The sequence below is a fragment of the Maniola jurtina genome, chromosome 18 (assembly GCF_905333055.1).
Source record: "Maniola jurtina chromosome 18, ilManJurt1.1, whole genome shotgun sequence".
NCBI classification, from domain to species: Eukaryota; Metazoa; Arthropoda; class Insecta; order Lepidoptera; family Nymphalidae; genus Maniola; species Maniola jurtina.
Window position 1 is genome coordinate 12,838,419 of NC_060046.1, and position 22,725 is coordinate 12,861,143.

A 22,725-nucleotide genomic window follows, 5' to 3' on the forward strand; every position below is an offset into this window, starting at 1 on the left:
TTAGTGAGGAGAAAAAGGGGCATCTGGGCCAGGGTGCTCCTTCAAAGATCCTTATGATCACATTACAATCACTATTATGTAAATAGATATAAACACAGTGCAATATTCCTAAAATCTGAAAAAAAAGATCCGGAAATATTGTTGAGAAAAGTTCTAGAACTTACAATTAGTACATAAGCGAACAAAAAATTAAAAAAAAAACAGCTATATTATTAACCCCCAAAGGTCAGTCTGACGGCAATAAAAAATGATTAACCTCAGTTGCATGATAAGAGATAAGGAACATTAACGTTTCGACATTATTCAGTGTTTGACAGAGAGTTTAATAATAAACATTGCATTTTGATTTTGTGATATTTTATGTGAAAACTTGGATATTTTGTTAGGATAACAGTATGTTTTATTATTTTTTGGCAGGATTTGTCACGTGTGCTTTGGCCTGGGTGTACCTGCGCTGGTTGAAAGTCAAAAACTTTTGGGCGGAGCGTGGGGTGCCGCACTCACCACCGAACCCAATATTGGGCAGTTTGACTTTCCTGCAGAAACTTAATGTGGTAAGGTTATTTAAAAAAATCAGCCAAGTGCGAGTCAGACGCACGCACTTAGAGTTCCGTACTCGGGTATTTTTTCCAACATTCTGCACGATAAATCAAAAACTATTTTACATAAAAATAAATAAAAATCTGTTTTAGGATGTACAGGTAGGATGCCCTTTCATATGATTACCCCACTTGGTATAGTTATCTGACTTTGAAAATTGAAACACATTTCAATTTTTTCTTAATGATGTAACCACAAATTCGCGATTTTCAGATTTATTCCTGTAATTGTGCTATAATACCTACCTACCTACCAAATTTCATGATTCTAGGTCAACGGGAAGTACCCTATAGGTTTCTTAACAGACAGACAGACAACAAAGTTATTTTGAGGTACGGAACCCTAAAAATTACCTCAAAGAACCGACTTCAAATGCCACTACCCATCCCATGGGAACTCTTTTAGTTTCCGGAATAAAAAGTAGTCTATATTGTACAACTCCAGGATGCAAGCTAACAGCGCGAAACTTTATCCGCATGCATTCATGATTTTTATAAATCCATGGGGTCTCTTTGATCATCTAGGATCAAAATTAGCCTTTGTTTATCCCCGGGATGCAAACTATGTCTAAACAAAATTCGGAAAATTTGGCTAAACGGATAGGACAAGAAAAGCTTGCAGACAGACAGACAGTCAAACATACTTTCGCATTTATAATATCAGTATGTATAAGTAGATATGGATTTGGCGATTGAAAAGCGGCACTAATGTGAATTATCATCATCATCATCATTAGCCTGTGGATGTCCACAGTTGGACATAGGCCTTCCCTAAAGAGCGCCACCACACCCAGTCCTCAGTCTTCCTCATTCAGCCACTTCCCGTCAGCCGCTTTATATCGTCGGTCCGTCGTGCTGAAGGGCGTCGCACACTACGCTTGCGGTCTCCACTCAAGGACTTTCCGGCTCCAACGGCCATCGCCTCTACGACAGGCATGACCTGCCCACTGCCACTTCAGCTTGCTAATAGTTTGGTCTATGTTAGTGACCTTGGTTCTCCTGTGGATCTCCTCATTTCGGATCTTATCCCTCAGGGAAACTCCTTACATAGCCCTCTCCATAGCTCGCGAATGTGAATGTTTTCTATATAATGGTGTTTTTCAGGGATTATGGATGCGTCAGATGAACGAAGACTTCAGGACCCCCTACATAGGTATCTGGTTGTTCTGGAGACCAGCCCTCATCATCAACTCGCCTGAGATCGCTCGTCGAGTGCTGGTGAAGGATTTCGGCAGTTTCAGGGACAGATTCGTGGCCTCTGGTGACAGTGATCCTATTGGGAAACGGAATTTGTTCATGTCTAAAGTAAGTCATAGACTTTTATCCCAATAATTTAATCCACACTAATGTTATAAATGCGAAAGTGTGTCTGTCTGTTTGTCTGCTACGTTTTCATGGCCCAATAGTTTAACCGATTCTGACGAAAGGTACAGAGTTAGCTTACATCCCGGAGAAGGACACAAGGCTTCTTTTTATCCCGGATAGTCAAAGAGTTCCTACGGGATTCTTAAAGGTCCATCCGTTTAACCGATTTATATGAAATATGGTACCGAGGTAGTTTGCGTCCCAATTTTTGACATAGACAAGTTTTATCCCGGAAAATCAAACAGTTCCTACGGGATTTTTAAAAACCTAAATCCACGCGGACTAAGTCGCGGGCATCCTCTAGTAATATATAACCACCAAAAACATTTCATGTAAAATGTTGCCAAGACTCACAAGTTCATAATGTTTTCACTGTTAAAAAGTTATGAGAAATTTCAGCTTTCTAGCGTCATCCAGACCGAAGTTATGACGGGTCGAAAATACAGCGAAACACTTCGAGAAAAAGGTACGTAGCGCCCCGGCCGCCGTTTGGCTCGTCTTGGCGGAGGCACTGCCGTGCCCCCTGATTACTTATTTCAAGAGGAATATGCATTGTTTTCATGATCACCTCATCATCACCGGTCCACTACTAAGCACAGAATTATCAGTAGGTAAGGTTTGGGTCATATTCCGCCGCGTTAGCCAATTAGGTGCGGATTGGCAGACTTCAGCACCTTTGAGAACATTATGGAGAACTCTCAGGCTATACACTAAAAAAATATTATTTTGATTTTAATGTACACTGAAATATTTTTTGTTAAGGAGCCCGAATGGTCAAGTTTACGCAAACGTTTGACCGGTGCGTTCACAGCAGCCAAACTCAGAAACTCACAAGACTTTATTCGTTCTAAGTCTAAGGAATTCGTTCAGAGAATCAAGAGGGAACAAAAAAATCGGATATGTCTAAAGGTATAGTCATCTCTTGAGTTTAATGATGACAAGTGTAAATTAAAAATTTATTACACCCCCGACAAGTGAAGGTTACAGTAACTAGAAAAAAGCTGATAACTTTCAAACGGCGGAACCGATTTTCTTGGATGATAGCTAAGAACACTCTCGATCAAGCCACCTTTCAAACAAAAAAAAAACTAAATTAAAATCGGTTCATTCGTTTAGGCGCTACGATGCCACAGACAGATACACAGATACACACGTCAAACTTATAACACCCCTCTTTTTTTAATTTACACTTGTAAGCAATACGATACAGAGAGGGATTTGTCATGGTACATCTGTTTTCAGTCGTTAATGGTCGACTATACAACGGATGTCATTGGCACATCAGCTTATGGTGTAGCCTGCAACGGCACACTGACAGGCAAAGATCACATCAGGTCGGCTGCTAATGCGTTCATGGAGTACAGTCCGCTCAGAGGACTGGGAGCTAGCTGTTTTTTCTTTTTCCCTGAACTGGTTGATGTCTTTCGGTAAGCATTCCTTTTTGAGGACACCTAGTCTAGATGTAGTCTAATGCTTAAGACGTCTTTCTATTCGGAGGATTGGAGTTCGATCTTGAGCACGCAGCTCTAACGTTTCAAAGTTATATTTCATATGTTCTATGTCTAGTTTAAGTTTTAGATCTACATTTGCAAACAAAAGCATTATTATCGGCTTTATACGTTTGTATGAGAAGCGTGTAAGAAGGACCTTACACGCTTTAGAATTACTTAGAATAGTTAGGTATGTATGTATATTTATTATGTTTATTAATATAATAATAAATATAGGTATAATATAAGTCATTTTGAAAGTCTTTGCGACTTGGTACTATCCAACACTAGCTTCTTTCAGCAAAGGTTGCCTGGTAGAGATTGCTCTAAGCAATAAGGCCGCCTTTGCACACAATTGTTTTTTTCTGTTTTCTTCTTTTTTGTTGTGTTTTTTGTGTGCAATAAAGTGTTCTATCTATCATCTATCTTGATCACCTATTCTGATTTTGATGACCTCCCTCGCGCAGTAAGCGATGTGATCTTATTAGTGGGAGGTCCCCGGTTCAATTCCCGGCAGGGTTTGGAATTTTATAATTTCTAAATCACTGGTCTGGTCTGGTGGGAGGCTTCGGTTGTGGCTAGTTACCACCCTACTGGCAAAGGCGTGCCGCCAAGTGATTTAGCGTTCCGGTATGATGCCGTGTAGAAACCAAAATGGGTTGGGTTTAATAAAAACTGCCATACCCCGTCCAGGTTAGCCCACTTCCATCTTACACTGCATCATCACTTGCCACCAGGTGAGATTGCAATCAAGGGCTAACTTGTATCTCAATAAAATGAAATAAATATTTTGGTTCCAGATTTAAGTTCTTTCCAAAACCAGCCACAGATAACCTCAGAAAGATCTTTAATGCTTCAGCGGCACAGCGTCGAGGCAATGGTAGTGTCGGGGAGTCCAAGGATCTGTTCGACGCTCTGTTGAACTTGAGGAAAGAGAACACAGCTAATAATGAGGGTAAATCTATACATCAATACATATAAAAACACTTGTCCTGATTGACTGGCTGGTCTTTCAATGCATAGTGTAAGCCGCTGGGGTTAGAAACTTGAAATTTTGACAGTAGGTCCTTTTTTAAGATTAAAAAAAAAATATTCATACTCTACTCGATGAGCTGTAAGCAACGATACCTCACATGCTAGGGTAAAAATTTTTTTTTTCGGCTCATGTATGAAAAACAATTTAATTGAACTTTTAATTCAGTATTTGGTTTTGGGTCAACGGTCTACACCAAATACCAAAATTTATGGTATGTTACTCATTTCGTCTACAAGCTAGAGTCCTGTGACATGCGGACAGACAGACAGACAGCAGTTCCGTTTTTACCCTTTATGTATGGAACCCAAAAAAACTAAGAGATTATTCCTTTCAGGTTATTCAGATGATACTATAATTGCGCAGGCAGCGATTTTCTTATTAGTTGGAGGCGAAACGACTGGGTCTTTGCTGACGTTTATATTATACGAATTAGCATTCCAGCAAGATATACAGGTATTAAACAATATAAATATATACATCATACAAAATCAAGCATAGAAAAATGAATAAATAAACCCGACCAAGTGTGACCACAAATTCACGTTTTTCGGATTTTTATGCTATGTGACCTACTTGCCTTTCATGATTATAGATCAACGGGAAGTACACTATAGGTTCTCTTGACAGACACAACAGACGGACAGACGGACAGATGGACAGACACACAGACAAACAGGATACGATTTACTCTATTTATCGTTTTTAGCAAAAACTGTACGAAGAACTTACTGAAGCTAAAAAACATAATGGTAGTGAAGATTTCACAGCAGAGCAATTGGCAGACATGACTTATCTGAACTGTGTTATCAAAGGTAAGTAATTATTTTTAAAAATGTTATCAAGTTGCAATTTTATTTTCATTCTTATCCGTCACGGGGTCGCGAGTTCAAATCTTAGTTAGGTCGTCTTGGAGTTTGATTTAAAATCTAGATTCTTTCGCGACTTGTTTGATTGGATTTAGGTTTTTAAAAATCTCAGTCTTGTTTTCCCGAGATTAAAATTAAGCCTAGAATCAAGATTACTCCTTGGATACATGATTCTTTTGGCGAAGACATAGTAATAATCGATTCAGTTATATCAAAGATTAGGTAGTCCAAGCAAACAGACATACAGAAAATTATGTGGCGTAAGGGCTTTATAAGATGTAAATAAATACTTCGATGCTATTGCAAAGTATTTTATTGTTTGTATTTGTATTTAATGCAGAATAAGAAGCTATCCGTCCGTCCGTCTGTCTGTCAACGGGCTGTATATCGTTAACCGTAATAGGTAGAGAGTTGTTCCACAGAATGTGTATTTGTATTGCCGATATAACAACAAATAATGATTTTTTAAAATGGCCGCCATTAAAATTAAATTCTTGTACAAAGGTAAGGAACCCTTCATGTACGACTGCGACTTCCGATTGACCAGTTTTTCCATTACAGAGGCTCTTCGAAAACATGCTGTGATGGGATGGCTGGACAGGGTTGCGACAACAGACTACCAGATTGACGACAAACTGACTATCAAAGCTGGCACCCCTGTTTACGTCAACGCAATGGGCATGCACTACAACCCTGATTACTTCCCTGAACCGAAGAAGTTTGATCCTGATAGATTTCTACCAGAAAACGAAAAGGACATAAAACCTTACACTTTTATGCCTTTTGGGGAAGGTCCTAGAAATTGTATAGGTAATATACATATTAACATCTACATAAGGAATAAAAAGCTTAATTTGCTATAATGCACCAAAACAGACAAATCTGTTTGGTACAACGTGCCATGTAATATGCACCGCCCCCCTCCCACTACAAAAAATGCAGGAAAAGCAAGCAACCAAGCAAGCAATACTCACCACCACTACATATGACGACACAAATCTTATAAAATAAGTTCAAGACATATTTCTCGAGCCACGTGACCAAGTGAACCAGGTCTGGTTTCTTCAGATTCTTCTTTTTATTCTTGTAGTACTGTCTCCTAATAGGAAATTGGCAACCATTAGGGCTATCTGAACCTTGGACGCTATTGCGCGGGATAAAGATCGGGTACTCTTCCCGTACCATTGCATTGGCGTAAATTCTTGAGCCACGATGTTCTTCTTGGGCCAGGTGGTCTCTGTCTGCATTATCATGAGTTGAAGGAAGTCGTATTTGCTGTTTCTTATAATATGGCCAAAGTATCCCAACTTCCGCAATATTACAGTTTTCAGGATTTCAAGACCTTTGCTTAGCTTTTGTCGTACAGTTGCATTCTTGACACGTTGTATCCAAAAGGTTTTTAACATTCTTTTACCCATTTTTCAAAAGCTTCTAATTTTTATACAGAGTGATCGTAACGTTTGGTTAGATCAAGTTTAACTATCACTTTGCTTTTCAGGTCAAAGGTTTGCGTTCATGACAGTGCGTTACGCAGTATTTGCCGTGTTTCTGAATTACAAGGTTCTGCCCTTGCCTAACACGCCGAAACCAGAAGATGTAATTATTGAGAAGACAGGATTGTTCTATAGTCCCGGAGAAACACTTTATGTTGAATTTGTACCTAGAACTTAGGAATTACAATTATTGATAACAATTATCACTGTTTTAATATTTAATAATCCCGACACATTATATTTTTGAACTAGCTGAGCCCGCGACTTTGTCAACGTGGATTTAGGTTTTCCGGGATCAAAAGTACCTAGCCTATGTCACTCTCCAGGTTTTATATCTATCTATGCAAAAATCACGTCGATCTGTTGGTCCGTTGCAACGTGATTGAAGGACAAACCGATAAACCAACAAACAAACACATTTTCACATTTATAATATAGATAGTGATGCGATGATTTTGCATGAGAACATATATTTGAGGACTTAGAGAGTGACATTACTTTTTATCTCGGGAAAAGTTATGACGTCATGACAAATCCAATATGGTGGAATCCAAAAACGACTTATCTATTTTTTATGTTGTTATTCTTTTAAAAGTATAAAAAAGTGCGTGACGCTAAACACACTTCCTAAGAACAGAATCATCATCTCAACCAATTGCCTGCCAATACAGAGAAGAATCGTCTCAGAATCAGACGGGGTACCTACGGCACCATAAAAAGATCAGGAAGTATTATGTTATCTGAAAAAAAGATCTGGAACCTTAGTAGGAAACTGAACGAACTAAAATGTATTGACCCTCAACCCTGAGGTCAGTTTGACAACGGCATTAAAATAAACATGTAAACAATTAACGTTAATTGTTTTATGATAAGTGATACAGAACGTTTATAGTTAGTGTCTCTCAAAGAGCTAAATGATAAACACTAAAATATCGAATTATGTAAAAATATTACATAAAAATCAGCAGTCATATAAGAGAAGTGAAACAGTGGGTTTAAATAAAAAGAGCAAATCAGTATAATCGCACTAATTTATTTTATCACTTCACTCAACACACTAATAATTACTCTCATATATTTGTTACTACTACACTTATTTACTTATTACACATTTATTACACACTTATTACACTTATTTACAGAGACCGGCAGTATTTCAGCTTATAATGCGTACGATACAATAATAATCCTAAAAATGAGCTCGCATGGCTTTATATGGCGTTATCCCCACCGAAGGCATTCGGCAGTTGTTGCTGAGTGGCGTTCGGCTGTCAATGGCGCTGGCGTTGGCGTTCAATGGCCGCTAGGCTATGATTGGCCGGCGTTTGGCTCGGCTTGACTCGGATAGTCTGGTTGGCGTTGGCGCGTTGCGATTGGCTAAGGCGGTGTGGCGTTACATTCGGCCGTCCTGAAACAATGAATTGCTCCCGCAATGGGAAAATGCTTGGTTAGCTTTCTGGTAGGCAATAGCTCAATAAGGTCTTCGGTTTCAAGTTATTTATCGGAACAGTTAGCACTGTTGGATATAAGAACCGTAGGCGCTGTGATATGGCTTTAAAGAGTCTGCTCAGGCATGTACAAGCTTTGTAGCCTCGAAATCCCTTAACACTGCGGGTTCTCTTAATGCCTACCAGCTTGGTTACGAAAATGAACCTGAGTAAATGCTATCAGTGTTTACTTTTGTCGCAATGCTTGTGGGAACTTGCCACTAAATAACTAAATTCCTTTGTTATAATTAAATGAAATATTAATTTTGTCAGTTACATTATCTAGTTAGCTTTATCCTATCGCTTGCTATCCTTTACCGAGCATTTGCCTTGTTACGCATAACCTCCCCGAGTTTACTAATTTAAATTAATAGCAACATGGCATCGTGACCTAGGTAAATACCAAATTATGGATAGCACATTCTTTGAGAGTATTGTCAGTAGTCCAAATAATATCAAGTAAGCAGTTTGTCCAATCATTTTATTCGCAGTCTCGCTAGGGCCTGTGGCACAACGCGTTTAACATGGTCTGGTTAGTGCTTGGCTTGGCTTGACTAGGCACTTGGCTCGTGGTAGTATCATGGAGGTCAAAACATACCTAACTATTAATCAGTCGACACTCGAAAACTCTAAAATGTCTACTAGTAAAAGCATTCTTATAGTCACTTTATAAGTTTGCTAGGATGTTCAAATAAGCCAAATTATGTATAATATTCTACGAAACTGATCGTTTTCGGCTAGTAACAAATTTTGCAAAAGCATCTGTAATAATCAAATTGTACCTACACTACTGATGAGCGATATCCTTTCGCTGTCTTACAAAATGGTTTTACAAAATGTGGTCAATATGAATTCTACAAAATTCTAATCCAATGCTATTGGTCTGTGATCTAAACTGCAATCTTATCTACTTTAAAACCAAGACGAAACAAAAGAACATTATTTAATTTATAAATTATTATCGTTTTTCAGTTGTACTATTTTTCCACGTTTTACTTTAGAGACATTTTTGAAAGAAAAACCGTCAACAGACTGGCTTGTAGAAAGGAAGTGAATAGCTTCTCGTGAAGCTGTGAATGCTATTACTCTGACTTGAAAAGGAATCTCACTTAAATCCTTGCAGGGAGATCTCTCAACGAGCAACGAGATGAAAGTACTCCTATCGAAAGTAAAACTTGGCTTTCGAAAGTAAAACTTGGCTTTCGAAAGTAAAAATTGGCTACCGAAAGTAAAAATTGGCTACCGAAAGTAAAACTTGGCTACCGAAAGTAAAACTTGGCTACCGAAAGTAAAACTTGGCTACCGAAAGTAAAACTTGGCTACCGAAAGTAAAACTTGGCTACCGAAAGTAAAACTTGGCTACAGAAAGTAAAACTTGGCTACCGAAAGTAAAACTTGGCTACCGAAAGTAAAACTTGGCTACCGAAAGTAAAACTTGGCTACCGAAAGTAAAACTTGGCTACCGAAAGTAAAACTTGGCTACCGAAAGTAAGACCTGGGTGTAGAAAGTAAGACCTCACTACAGAAATTAAGACCTGGCTGCATGAAGTAAGACTTGGCTGCAGAAAGTAAGACCTGGCTGCAGAAAGTAAGACCTGGCTGCAGAAAGTAAGACCTGGCTGCAGAAAGTAAGACTTGGCGGCAGAAAGTACCTAAGACTTGGCGGCAGAAAGTAAGACTTGGCGGCAGAAAGTAAGACTTGGCTGCAGAAAGTAAGACTTGGCGGCAGAAAGTAAGACTTGGCGGCAGAAAGTAAGACTTGGCTGCAGAAAGTAAGACTTGGCTACTGTCTTCACTTCGGCATCTATGTAATTCCGAAAACAGTTCACGATTGAATTTAGGTAATACAGGATCATCAGTTAAATAACAGTTTTCTATTCCATTCCTATTCCCTACTATGTAAGCTACATAACCAGGCAGGCATACTAACACCAACTGAACTCAAGATATTATGTAAAATGTCAGTCTAGTCGGCTTAGTGAAAATTCTTACGGTACGTCCGGTCCACCTGACTAACAATGAACGGCACAAAGCTAAATCATGGCTATAATTAAAAGTGCCACTTGAACTTTCTACTTACATTATGATTGGACCGACAATCTAAAGGTAGAATGATAAAATTGACTCGATTGAAAGCTTGTTGGCAAAAGTACGTAACGTACATGCTGCCTACAAGCGCTACTTTTTTTCTAAAATGACAAAAGCATTATCAAAATCATAAGGATGTCTAACTGGTAATAATTATTATTACGTTTCCTCCAAGTGCCCGATTCTGCCTACATTACACTACCTATTTGTATTTACTCATACGCTGTGCCACTGGCTTGTATATTATACGAGACAGTCCCAAAGCCGTGAGTAAGATCTACTTACTATGCTCTCAATCATTCAAAGAATGTGATTTAAACTACAAGTTACAACACGTACAGACTTCATAAACACTAACTTTTAGTAAAAATAAAAGAACAGTCATACCATACAGCATAAACGCTTAACAGCGCTTATGTGACCCCAAATAGGCGACAATGCGGCGGCTTATAGATACCCATTGGCTGCAACCCTGCATCGTTAGCGCGCCACGATGAGGTGCCTCGCAGTGACGCGCTCGGCATCAGGCACACAGCGCACAGCAAAGCATCAGTGGTGACCATCGTAGGCGATGACGTTTGCACTTCACGAACTCACCAAAAATTCCGAGAAAAGAAAGATAAGCACAATATTATTGTTTGACTACAAGTAGCTCCCAGTCGATTCATAAAGTACGTCTGCCCCAATTATGAAGATCTATATTCATATTACATAACAATCATATAACCACATGAAAATCAATTTCACAAGAAACTCAAAAGTGAACATCATAAAATAATTCGATTTTACATTCAAATTGCGATCGCCATGCTATATGCAAAACTGAGTTTGAGCACACTGAAAGTGTTCATCAACCGATTCTGACGTAAATGATATTATTGTACCCTTAAAAATATTTTATAGGTACCCCACACGTACCCCGTGTTGTCTGTATGACTGCAGCGGGAATATCACTGACGACGCGAAAAAAATAACCTTAAAGGTTTATAGAACCTTATACTATGACTGAGCCTTGTGCAAATAAAAACACTAATAGCGTCAAAGCTTGTTTCTTAAAAACTTCTGGTTGAAATTTGCGGGTAGTCTGAGAACTATTGTTACCATCCGATATACTAGATTTTTTTTTTAATTAATTGCTGCAAAAGTAGGGATTAGGCGTTTAATCAGTATGTATTTGTGTCAGTTCATAACCTCTCAACAACTTTAACCGATTTTGATAAATGATACGTCATTCGTCTTGATGGCGTGTGTGTCAATGGATACATAAAATTCTTTAAACAATCAATGTGGTGGATTTCATACGATTTAATGTAAGAGCCGAAAAAATATGCAGCGCAAACAGCAGTCGGGAGTTTTTATTTTTTACTATTTAACTTATTGAATTACTTGTTAACTTTTTCGTACCGGTAGCACTCTAGAATTAAACTGCGAATTCAAATTGCGGGTATCTCGGCGAGATGCAACGTGAAAAGTGGATGGTTGAGCGGGTTTTTACCTAATTCGATAAAAAGTTGACTAAATAAATTGGTTGAAATTTTAGCATTAGTATTTACCGCCTTTATTTCATCAGTTATATATATACAGCACGTGTATTTTTGTTAGGAAAACTGTAAATAAAACAATACACACGAATATTACATTCACAAAAATTAAAACTAAAACTCGTCGAGCTAGCTACCTTGCCTTACCCAAAACTAGAACAATTTATGGCAGAAAAACCCTTACCTATGAAGGAGCTAAACTGTACAACAAAATACCTGCACACATAAAAAAAATGTACACTCATTCAATCCATTTAAAACTGAATAATTAGCTGCTCACATTATGAGTAATGCGAATCACTTCAGCAAATGCGCTGAATGAGTACTTCATTAAATGGCGAATATTGTAAACTTTATTTTCTCATGTAAATGACCTTTTTTTATGAGAATACGTCTTTAAACCTAAACCTTTATTTGACGGTCAGATATGCCACAAATTATAGTTATATTTTTAGCTTCAGCTATCACTCAAACCATTCACTCTATCCGCGAGCGTATAATGACCACCTATCATAACCCGCGTGCCCTAATACTAATTTCATAACCTCAAACAGGGTGTTAGCAATATTAACCTTTCACGGTCATCTCATCAGTAGAGGTTACAAACACGATCAACCTCATTACACTATGCATCAATATCATTAAAAACGGGATTAAAATTTGAAATGGAATAATAGATGGATCATACCTCAGTTAGTACGCGTAGAAGTTGAGGGTAGGTTGCCATCGGGCGTAGAAACCATGCACGCTGCAGATGAATGCACCTCTGGTTCAAAACTCTTCTAAGGACCTTCCGGGCCCCAGCAGTGGACGATCTTCATTGTCGCTTGATTTTTACACGGTGATTCGTTTCCCTCTTGCGGAGGAACAAAGTAGCCGGCATGTATTTGCCGAATCGTTAATTGGCGCGATTATGCATCATAACTTTCTTTATTAATCCCACTTCTGAGATGAAACAGTGGGTTTAAATAAAAAGAGCAAATCAGTATAATCGCACTAATTTATTTTATCACTTCACTCAACACACTAATAATTACTCTCATATATTTGTTACTACTACACTTATTTACTTATTACACATTTATTACACACTTATTACACTTATTTACAGAGACCGGCAGTATTTCAGCTTATAATGCGTACGATACAATAATAATCCTAAAAATGAGCTCGCATGGCTTTATATGGCGTTATCCCCACCGAAGGCATTCGGCAGTTGTTGCTGAGTGGCGTTCGGCTGTCAATGGCGCTGGCGTTGGCGTTCAATGGCCGCTAGGCTATGATTGGCCGGCGTTTGGCTCGGCTTGACTCGGATAGTCTGGTTGGCGTTGGCGCGTTGCGATTGGCTGAGGCGGTGTGGCGTTACAGAAGTGAGTAACGTTTTTACGTACTTTTAACTTAATATATCTTAAATTATAATGTAAATACCACGTTTACGATGACTTTGAGACATCGATATTCCGACCAAGTTGTTGTGTATTTTGCTAGGCAGCTCGTAAAGTTCCAGCGAAAAGAACAAGAAAGAGGGTAGTTCTCTACTTCCTATGACAGCTCTAATTTCATCTCTCGCAGCGTAGTCCCGTCACAACCATAACCCATGCAACTGGGTCGAAATATCGATGTCTCAAAATCATCGTAAGAATCCTGTTACGTACCCGTTATTTATCCATACTAATATTATAAATGGGAAAGTATGTCTGTCTGTCTGTCTGTTAGCTTTTCACGGTCCAACAGTTAAACTGATTTTGATGTTTGGTACAGAATATTAGCTTACACCCCGGGAAAGGACGTATGCCGCTTTATATCCTGGAAATCAAAGAGTTCCCACGAGATTCTTATAATCCTATCCGTTCAACTGATTTTCATGAAATTTAGCACAAAGATAGCTTGTGACGCGGAGATTGACATAGGCAACTCTATCCCGGAAAATAAAAGAGTTCTCACGGGATTTTAATAGATCTAAATCCATGCGGACGAAGTCGCGGGTACCATCTAGTCAAATATAAATTACTAAATTATTTAGTAGCATAACACCATAACATTGTTTTTGATTGAGTTGATTTTAATTGCCATAAGCAATGGAGTCAAAATCATAAGATGTCGTTAAACCACGAAATATGCCTAAAACCATTAGTTATACTTTTGAATTATTGACCGTCGCGTTCGGTCTAAGCCAGCAACTATGCGTACGTTCTATCCCACACATTTTGTTTCACAGAAAATAAGTCACGTCAGACGGCAGTAGGATCTTGGACAAGGGTTCCAGTATGCTTCATTATATTTTACTAGGAATAGTCGCGTGTGTTGTGGCGTGAGTGTACCTGCGGTGGTTGAAGGTCAGGAACTATTGGGCGGAGCGTGGGGTGCCGCACTTACCACCAAATCCAATATTGGGCAGTTTGACTTTCCTGCAGAAAATTAATGTGGTAAGGAAATGTTTTTCATCGTCTAAAACGACGCCCAATGCCACTTTTTTTTTTTAAACCACGAGATCTTTAGATCCCGTTAGAATTATTCAAAATCCTTTCTTAGTGGTTTACGTTATAAAATAAACCTAAGAGCTTAATCTCAAGGTTTTTAATTTATAGACCAGCACTTGCCTACAATCAGATCTGTCTGATCGGTCTATTGGCAGATTTATTGCAACCTAAGGTAGAGCGCGCTTGCCTAGATGCCTATTCAGTCTAGACTTGAAGGTATTGTATTGGCAGGAAAAACTGATCTCAAATGTGATTATATTTAATATACTGAAAGATATTTTTAAGGGATTATGGATGCGTCAGATGAACGAATACTTCAGAACACCCTATATCGGCATCTGGTTGTTCTGGAGACCAGCCCTCATCATCAACTCGCCTGAAATCGCTCGCAGGGTGCTGGTGAAGGATTCAGGCAGCTTCAGGAACAGGCTCGTAGGGTCTGGTGATAGTGATCCTATTGGGAGTTTGAATTTGTTCACTATTAATGTAAGTTTTTTACATATAATATAATTTATTTTAATATATTATTAATTGTTATTTTAATAATTGTTTTAATAAGGACCCTGAATGGACAAACTTACGTCGTCGTTTGACAAGCACATTCACAGCAGCCAAACTCAGAGTATTACAAGACTACGTTCGTTCTAAGTCCAAGGAGTTGGTACAAAGGATTCAGAGGGAGCAGAAAAGCCGGATACCTTTAAAGGTATTTCCTAATTTGAATTTAGTAAATGTACTTTGAAGGTTCTCTCTTCATCCCATTGCAAGTTAGCCCGTAATTGCAATCGCACCTGGTGAGGTGAGGATGCAGTCTTAGATGGTCTTGCTCGTTTGCTCATTATTTATACACAAGGATATAAGCCTTATATATTACATCCTTATATTATATTATATATTATAAGGATGTAAAATAGATGATGCCCGCGACTTGGATTAAGGTTTTTAAAATCCCGTGGGAACTCTTTGATTTTCTGGGGTAAAAGTTGCGTATGTCAATTTCCGGGAGACAACCTAACTCTGTACCTTTCAACTGTTGGGCCGTGAAGACAGACAAACAGACAGACAGATAGACACACTTTCGTATTTATAATATTAGTATGGATTAGAGATTACTACCCCCACTTTTGCATGGTCTCTGCTTACAGTCCCTGTTCGTGGACTATACAACAGATGTGATTGGTACATCAGCTTTCGGTGTAGCCTGCAATGCCACTCTGACCGGCAAGGATCCTCTCAGATCGGTTGCCGAGGGCTTCATGACATACAGTCCTGTCAGAGGACTGGGAACTTGCTGTGTGTTCTTTTTCCCGGAGCTGGTTAATATTTTTCGGTAAGCATTTTCGTCTTATTTGTCAGGCTTTATACTTATTCATTGTTGGACATAAAACTCCTCAAGTAATTCCCGTTCTTCTTTGTGTTGGGTGAGTTTCATCCAATGCCTTCCTGCACGCTTTCTAATCGTGACCTTTCTATTTTTTTTTGATTGCAAAATAAACTTGTGCTTGATGATAATCATTCCATAAGAAAAGCAATGATGAGACCTAAGTTGGAGTGCGAGTGTGAGGGAGCAACAACATTGTGGAGCTCCTGATCGCATTCTCCAAAATATATTCGTTAGAAGAACGATGGGTGTCCACGTCAATACTGATGATTGATTCTCATTTTCAGGTTTAAGTTCTTCCCAAACTCAGCCACAGATTACTTCAGGAAGATCTTCAAAGCTGCAGCAGCACAGCGTGAGGTCAGTGGTACTGTTGGGGAGTCTAAGGACCTGCTGGATGCTTTGTTGAAACTGAGGAAAGAAACTGTAGAAAATAATGAGGGTAAATTTAAAAATAATATAAGAATAATCTGGTAATACTAAGTAGGGATTTTCATAAAATTAAACTGATATTTTTCAGGTTATTCAGAAGACACTATACTTGCGCAGGCAGCGATTTTCCTATTCGGTGGATTTGACACGTCTGGATCTCTGCTGGCGTTTATTACATACGAATTAGCCTTCCATCTGGATATACAGGTAAAGGACAAAAAAACATCATGAGGAAATTTGCCTGAGCGTTCTCCATAAAAAGTTCAAAGGTATAAAATCTGCCAATCTTAAACTTTAAGAGTTTAAGTATAAATCTACCCACTAGTGTAATATTATAATATTATAATATTATTATGTATTAGAAGTTAGAAATTGAAATAACATATCTTAATTGTCTACTAACACATCTATAATAATTGTGCGCTCTAAAATGTAATTTTGAACTCTGTAACCATAGCCTGTAAGTTTCATATAAGTGGAAATTCCTTTATGGAACTAATAAAAGTCTTAAACCAGACAATCGGCACTTAGCCAGTGTCAACTACAACGTCAAACGTTCCCATTCTGAGAGGAAGCTATTCTCAGTAGTTGGCCGGCGATAGGTTGATCAGGATGATGATGATGAAAGAACATTATAGAGCAAGTTTTTCTATAACACAAATCAAAATAAAAAATTTCAACAAAGTTATTTTTGGGTTTAACTTCCATAGACTTAGTAGTATTATAGTTCGCTACAGGTTGAGATGGCAATTGGGGTATGAGGCGGGGGGACGCCCCGCACACCCGCGCGTCACCCCGGCCACGGGGCGTCCTCACCCCGGTTGCCATCTCAAACTGTCGCCCCCTATAGAATTAGGTACCTACCTTTTGACAAAATAACCTATTGATGTAACCTTTTGATAAAACTAATAGATTCAATGATTCGTACTATATTCTTCGTTTTCTAGGAAAAAGTGTACGAAGAAATTATTGAAGCCAAAAGATTGCATGGATGTGAAGATTTTACACCAGAACAGTTGGCAGAAATGACTTATTTTAATTGTGTTATCAAAGGTATTTATTGTACTAATGTTTTGTATAACTTCATATTTTTCATTTAATCATCCTGAGGTCAAGGGTTCATGTCTGGCACGTTTGAGTTCTAACCAGAGTTCCGAGCACTCTCCATCGCCCTCTAAGTGACCCTAAGCTTTCCTATGGAGCTTATAGCAACCATGGGGTTGTGTAGGTGTAAATAAATACTTCACAAAATAGACTTAAAATATTTATTCTGTATAAATGCCATCAAATAGGTACAAAGTATACGTATTTTATTTTGAAGTCGGATGGGATATAATATGTAGACGAAACAGACGCTTACTGATTTTTTTTTCATTGCAGAAGTTCTACGAAAACACACTTCAATGGGGTGGCTGGACAGGGTTGCAAAAATAGACTACCAAATTGATGACAAACTGACTATCAAAGCAGGCACCCCTGTTTACATCAACTCAATGGGCATGCACTACAACCCTGACTACTTCAACGATCCAGGAAAATTTGATCCTGATAGATTTCTACCGGAAAATGAAAAGGACATAAAACCTTACACTTTTATGCCTTTTGGGGAAGGTCCAAGGACTTGCATAGGTAACACAATATGCTATACAAACACTTTAAAAAAGCAGTGATAACCAAAGCCCATGGGTTTGGGTTTAATCCCTTCTAACTTTTTTGGATTGATGTACATTTTAAGTAATTAAATATTACTTGCTTTAACCTTGAAGGATGATATCGTGAGGAAACCGGCACACCTGAATGTTCTCCATAATATTCTTGAAGGTCTGTGAAGCCTACCAATCCCCACTTAGCCAGCGTGGTGGGCTATAGCTGAAAACCTACTGAGAGGAGTGCTCTGAACTAGTGGGCTGGTGATGGGTGATGATGAATGATGAACTAATTTAACTAAGTTCAAACAAATAAATAACGTTTTTAAGGTTCCGTACCTCAAAAGGAAAAAAGGAACCCTTACAGGATCCCTTCGTTGTCTGTTTGCCTGTTTGTCTGTCCGTCTGTCCATCTGTCGTGTGTGTCAAAAAAGCCTATAGGGTACTTCTCAATCTCAATAGGATAATTTTCAAAGTAAGATAACTATACCAAGTGGGGTATCACACGACAATTCTTTACCTGTACAATTTAAAATAGATTTTTATAAATTTTTATCGTGCAAAATGTCGGAAAAAACCCGAGTACGGAACCCTCGGTGCGCGAATCTGACTCGCACTTGGCCGGTTTTTCTACTTAAAAGAAATTCACTTCTTAAATCTAATTTAGCTAAACGGGGCGCTGCCTCAGCTTGTTGTGTCGACTGCAGCGCTGGTTTTTAGGTCTGATACCTAGTAATATCAAGAGCTGATCGTGATATTCACTTTGCTTTTCAGGTCAAAGGTTTGCGTTAATGACAGTGCGTTATGCAATAGCTTACATGATGCTGAATTACAAAGTTCAACCCTTTCCGAATACCCCGAAGCCAGAAGATGTGATTATTGAGAAGAGAGGGATGTTTTACAGTCCCGGTGAACCAATCTGTGTTGAATTTGTGCCTAGAATTAGTTAACTTATATTATTTTGTATTAATTGTTGGAAAAAAATTACAAGTATAGATATTAAAACCTACCACCTTCGAATGTAACTTATTTATTAACTTATACCTGGGTTATTGTACTAGGCCTCTTTTTTTAGGGTTCCGTACCTCAAAAGGAAAAATGGAACCCTTATAGGGTCACTTTGTTATCTGTCTGTCTGTCAAGAAACCTATAGGGTACTTCCCGTTGACCTAGAATCATGGAATTCGGTAGGTAGGTAGGTCTAATAACACAAGTACAGAAATAAATCCGAAAACTGTGAATTTGTGGTTACATCTAAGTAAGATTCATTTAATATTCAAAGTAAGATAACTATACCAAGTGGCCAGTGGGATATCATATGAAAAGGCTTACCTGTATATTCTAAAGCAGATTTACATTTATTTTAATGCATAACTAGCTGACGCCCGCGACTTCGTCCGCGTGGATTTAGGTTTTTCAAAATTCCGTGGGAACTCTTTGATTTTCCGGGATAAAAAGTAGCCTATGTGCTAATCCAGGATATTATCTATTTCTATTCCGAATTTCAGCCAAATCCGTACAGTGGTTTTTGCGTGAAGGAGTAACAAACATACACACACACACATACAAACTTTCGCCTTTATAATATTACTAGCTGATACCCGCGACTTCGTTCGCGTGGATGTAGGTTTTTAAAATTCCCGTGGGAACTCTTTGATTTTCCGGGATAAAAAGTAGCCTATGTGCTAATCCAGGGTATAATCTATCTTCATTCTAAATTTCAGCCCAATCCGTCCAGTAGTTTTTGCGTGAAGGAGTAACAAACATACACACACACACACACACACACATACAAACTTTCTCCTTTATAATATTAGTGTGATAGTGTGATAGTTTTTGATATATCGTGCAAAATGTCGGAAAAATACCTGAGTACGGAACCCTCGGTGCGCGAGTCTGACTCGCACTTGGCCTGTTTTTTATTTAAAATCAACTGTCACTCTCCCGCAATCTATATCCCTTGGACCCTAACTCACGACTCACGCGCCGTCTCAGTGAAACTGTAGGTATACCTATGGATAGAAATCAGTCCAATGTAGATTAGCTAGAAAGTTGAATAATACTTGTCAAGGCTTGAACTTTAGATCGTTGTAGAAGACAAATTAGATTTCTACTCAAAGGAAACTAATTATTTCTTATTTAAGCAAAAAACACTTTGGAAGTCCATTACAGCTTAGAGCTGGTTTACAGTAAAACGGACCGACAGTTTTGCCACTCACCGATAAAGTGATACTAACTATACAACGATATGTATGGAACGATTAATATTGTGGCTGTAATATTGGCAGTGTATTTTATGCTGAGACTATATTGTACTGGATAGAATCAGGCGTTACTTTGCGGAAGTTCATGTTTAGCAAGAAACAGTTAAAATTATTTTGCTATAATCCGCCAACAGAAAAAATCTGTATTGTCAAACATGCAGTTACAAGCTAAGCACCGCTTACCTCCCCAACCAAGCAATAAAGCCAAGTTCCCAAGCAAGCACTGCCACCACCACTCACATGCACCACCACATAAGACTTTTCCGCTACTCTCGACGCACGTTTCGCCCCGACACCGGAGCATCCTCAGGAGAATTCGACTTTACAATGCAATTTTTTAATACAATTTTTTCTGTTGTTCATAGATTTTTTCTGTTGGCGGATTATAGCAAAATAATTTTAACTGTTTCTTGCTATATTGTACTGTATAATTAAAATTTTACGATATGACAACATTTTGTATTATTGTACCATACAAGTTACGATCCTGTTTATAAGTTAAAGGTCGAACCCCCGACCCCTTGAGCAGGAAGGCAACTACTTAACCAGTAGGCTATTCGTCTTTAGTATTAACTAATATAAATATCCCTGTTTAAATACCCACGTCAACGATATTCCAATATACATCCGACTTATTTATCGGAACAATAAAAGTGTCGGTCCGACCTAATGTGAACCAGCTCAAGGGTAAGTTGAATGAGAAGTGACGCTTCAGATTTCGGTAGGTATTTCACTAATTAATTTCGGGACCAATTTACAATATCATGACAACTGCTATGATGTAAATGGTTAAATTATTTTGATTCCATTGCTTATGGCAATTAAAATCAACTCCATCAAATTAAAATTAATTTACTCTACAAAAAACAATGTTTTGATGTTTGTTACAAGTAATTACAAGTGTAAATTACACATTAACACCCCCGACAAGTGAAGGTTACTACTAAGGAGCTGATTACTTTCAAACGGCTGAACTGATTTTTCGGATTATAGCTATTCCGCGCCTACGATCCAAAGTATCTGACAGCTTGACATTTGTCAATTGACATAATTTTATGAACCTAACGGTTAGTTAACCTTCTTTTCTACAACTAGAAAAGAGCTATTAACTTTTAAAACTTGTCAAATATAAATAATGTTTTTTCATGTCACATCTAGTTCGTTTATGAATCTATGTAATCTATATAGTGAGTCAGCTCAGTCAGCTCAGCCGTGGCTCGCGCTGACTATTGGACCTCGCGCGTTCGTATGTTTTTTGTTGCGATGGTACTTTAAGAATTAAAGTATAAATCTACCCACTAGTGTAATATTATAATATTATGTATGTATTAGAAGTTAGAAATCGAAATAACATATCTTAATTGTCTACTAACATATCTATAATTATTGTGCGCTCTAAAATGTAATTTTGAACTCTGTAACATAGCCTGTAAGTTTCATTTAAGTGGAAATTCCTTTATGGAACTAATAAAAGTCTTAAACCAGAAACACCTGAACCAATTTTTTTGAATAATAGCTAAGAACACTCTCGAAAAAGCCACCTTTCAACAAAAAAAAACTAATTTAAAATCGGTCCATTCGCTTAGGCGCTACGATGCCACAGACAGAACACAGATACACACGTCAAACTTATAACACCCCTCTTTTTGGGTTGGGGGTTAAAAATAATTTAGTAATTTATATTTGACTAGATAATGCCCGCGACTCCGTCCGCGTGGATTTAGTTTTTTTTTAAACTTCTTTTCCGGGATAGAAAAATTCTAGGGCGTTAGCCACCTGTATACCAAATTTTCATATAAATCGGTTAACCGGATAGACCCTTAAGAGTCCCGTAGGAACTCTTCGATTTTCCGGATAAAAAGTAGCCTATATGCATCCGCGGGATGTAAGCTAACTCTGTACCTACCCATTAAAAACGGTTCAGCGGTTGAACCGTGAAAACGTAGCAGACAGACAGATAGACACACTTTCTCATTTATAATAATAAGTATGGATAGGCTGGGGTAAGCGTTTTAATTGAGAAATCATAAATTAGTACGTAGGTATAACAAAACAGAACCAACTGAGCGACCTGACTTTTAATTAAACATTTTTGTTCGTGGATTGGTGTTTATTTTTCAAATCCCCTTGGAAACTCTTTGATTCGCAGGGTTTAAAAGAAGTCTGTAAAAGGTAACAGACAAACATTGAAAACAAAAAAACATGTTTAAACATTGGCAGTACTGTAACGTATAATATTTACATGAAAAATGGCAGGCGATAGGAAACGAATTCAGCACAAATAGTGCATTCTTGCAAATTTATGCAGTCATATTTCAGCACCGCTCGCCGTGCGGCGCGGGAATAAATATAGTTTTGCGATTGTATAAACATTGTGAGGACATTTCTGCATTCAATTTTGGGCATTCACACCGTAAAATCCGATTGACAGCCCTTAGGGTTCCGTAGTCAATTTAATTCCTTTAAATTAGGATGGCGAACAATTTCATCCGTTTTCAATTCGTTATCGTCACGACGTCTACAGCTGCTGGATATACCTAAGTCTATTGTAGGGACT

General features: G+C 38.2%; 2 protein-coding genes across 6 annotated transcripts; both read left to right on the plus strand.

The window, feature by feature from the left end:
- The first annotated feature begins 265 nt into the window (after positions 1–265).
- Positions 266–7,052, plus strand: LOC123874251 (cytochrome P450 6k1-like). The gene is made up of 9 exons (XM_045919489.1): positions 266–554; positions 1,704–1,904; positions 2,727–2,873; positions 3,207–3,391; positions 4,255–4,409; positions 4,825–4,943; positions 5,197–5,302; positions 5,918–6,166; positions 6,855–7,052. The coding sequence occupies exons 1-9, from the start codon at positions 396–398 to the stop codon at positions 7,025–7,027; spliced, it is 1,494 nt and encodes a 497-aa protein (XP_045775445.1). The 5' UTR covers positions 266–395; the 3' UTR covers positions 7,028–7,052.
- A 672-nt stretch (positions 7,053–7,724) lies between these two features.
- Positions 7,725–18,992, plus strand: LOC123874252 (cytochrome P450 3A19-like). Of its 5 annotated transcripts, none has more exons than XM_045919492.1 (10): positions 7,725–7,830; positions 14,184–14,391; positions 14,731–14,931; positions 15,005–15,151; positions 15,591–15,775; positions 16,114–16,268; positions 16,347–16,465; positions 17,206–17,311; positions 17,639–17,887; positions 18,679–18,983. In XM_045919492.1, the coding sequence occupies exons 3-10, from the start codon at positions 14,740–14,742 to the stop codon at positions 18,852–18,854; spliced, it is 1,329 nt and encodes a 442-aa protein (XP_045775448.1). In that variant the 5' UTR covers positions 7,725–7,830; positions 14,184–14,391; positions 14,731–14,739; the 3' UTR covers positions 18,855–18,983. The 5 variants fall into 5 exon arrangements, with proteins under 5 accessions (XP_045775448.1, XP_045775449.1, XP_045775447.1 ...); XM_045919493.1 differs by having other exon boundaries at positions 7,736–7,830; positions 14,255–14,391; XM_045919491.1 differs by lacking the exon at positions 7,725–7,830 and adding an exon at positions 13,454–13,600.
- The last annotated feature ends 3,733 nt before the right edge of the window (positions 18,993–22,725 follow it).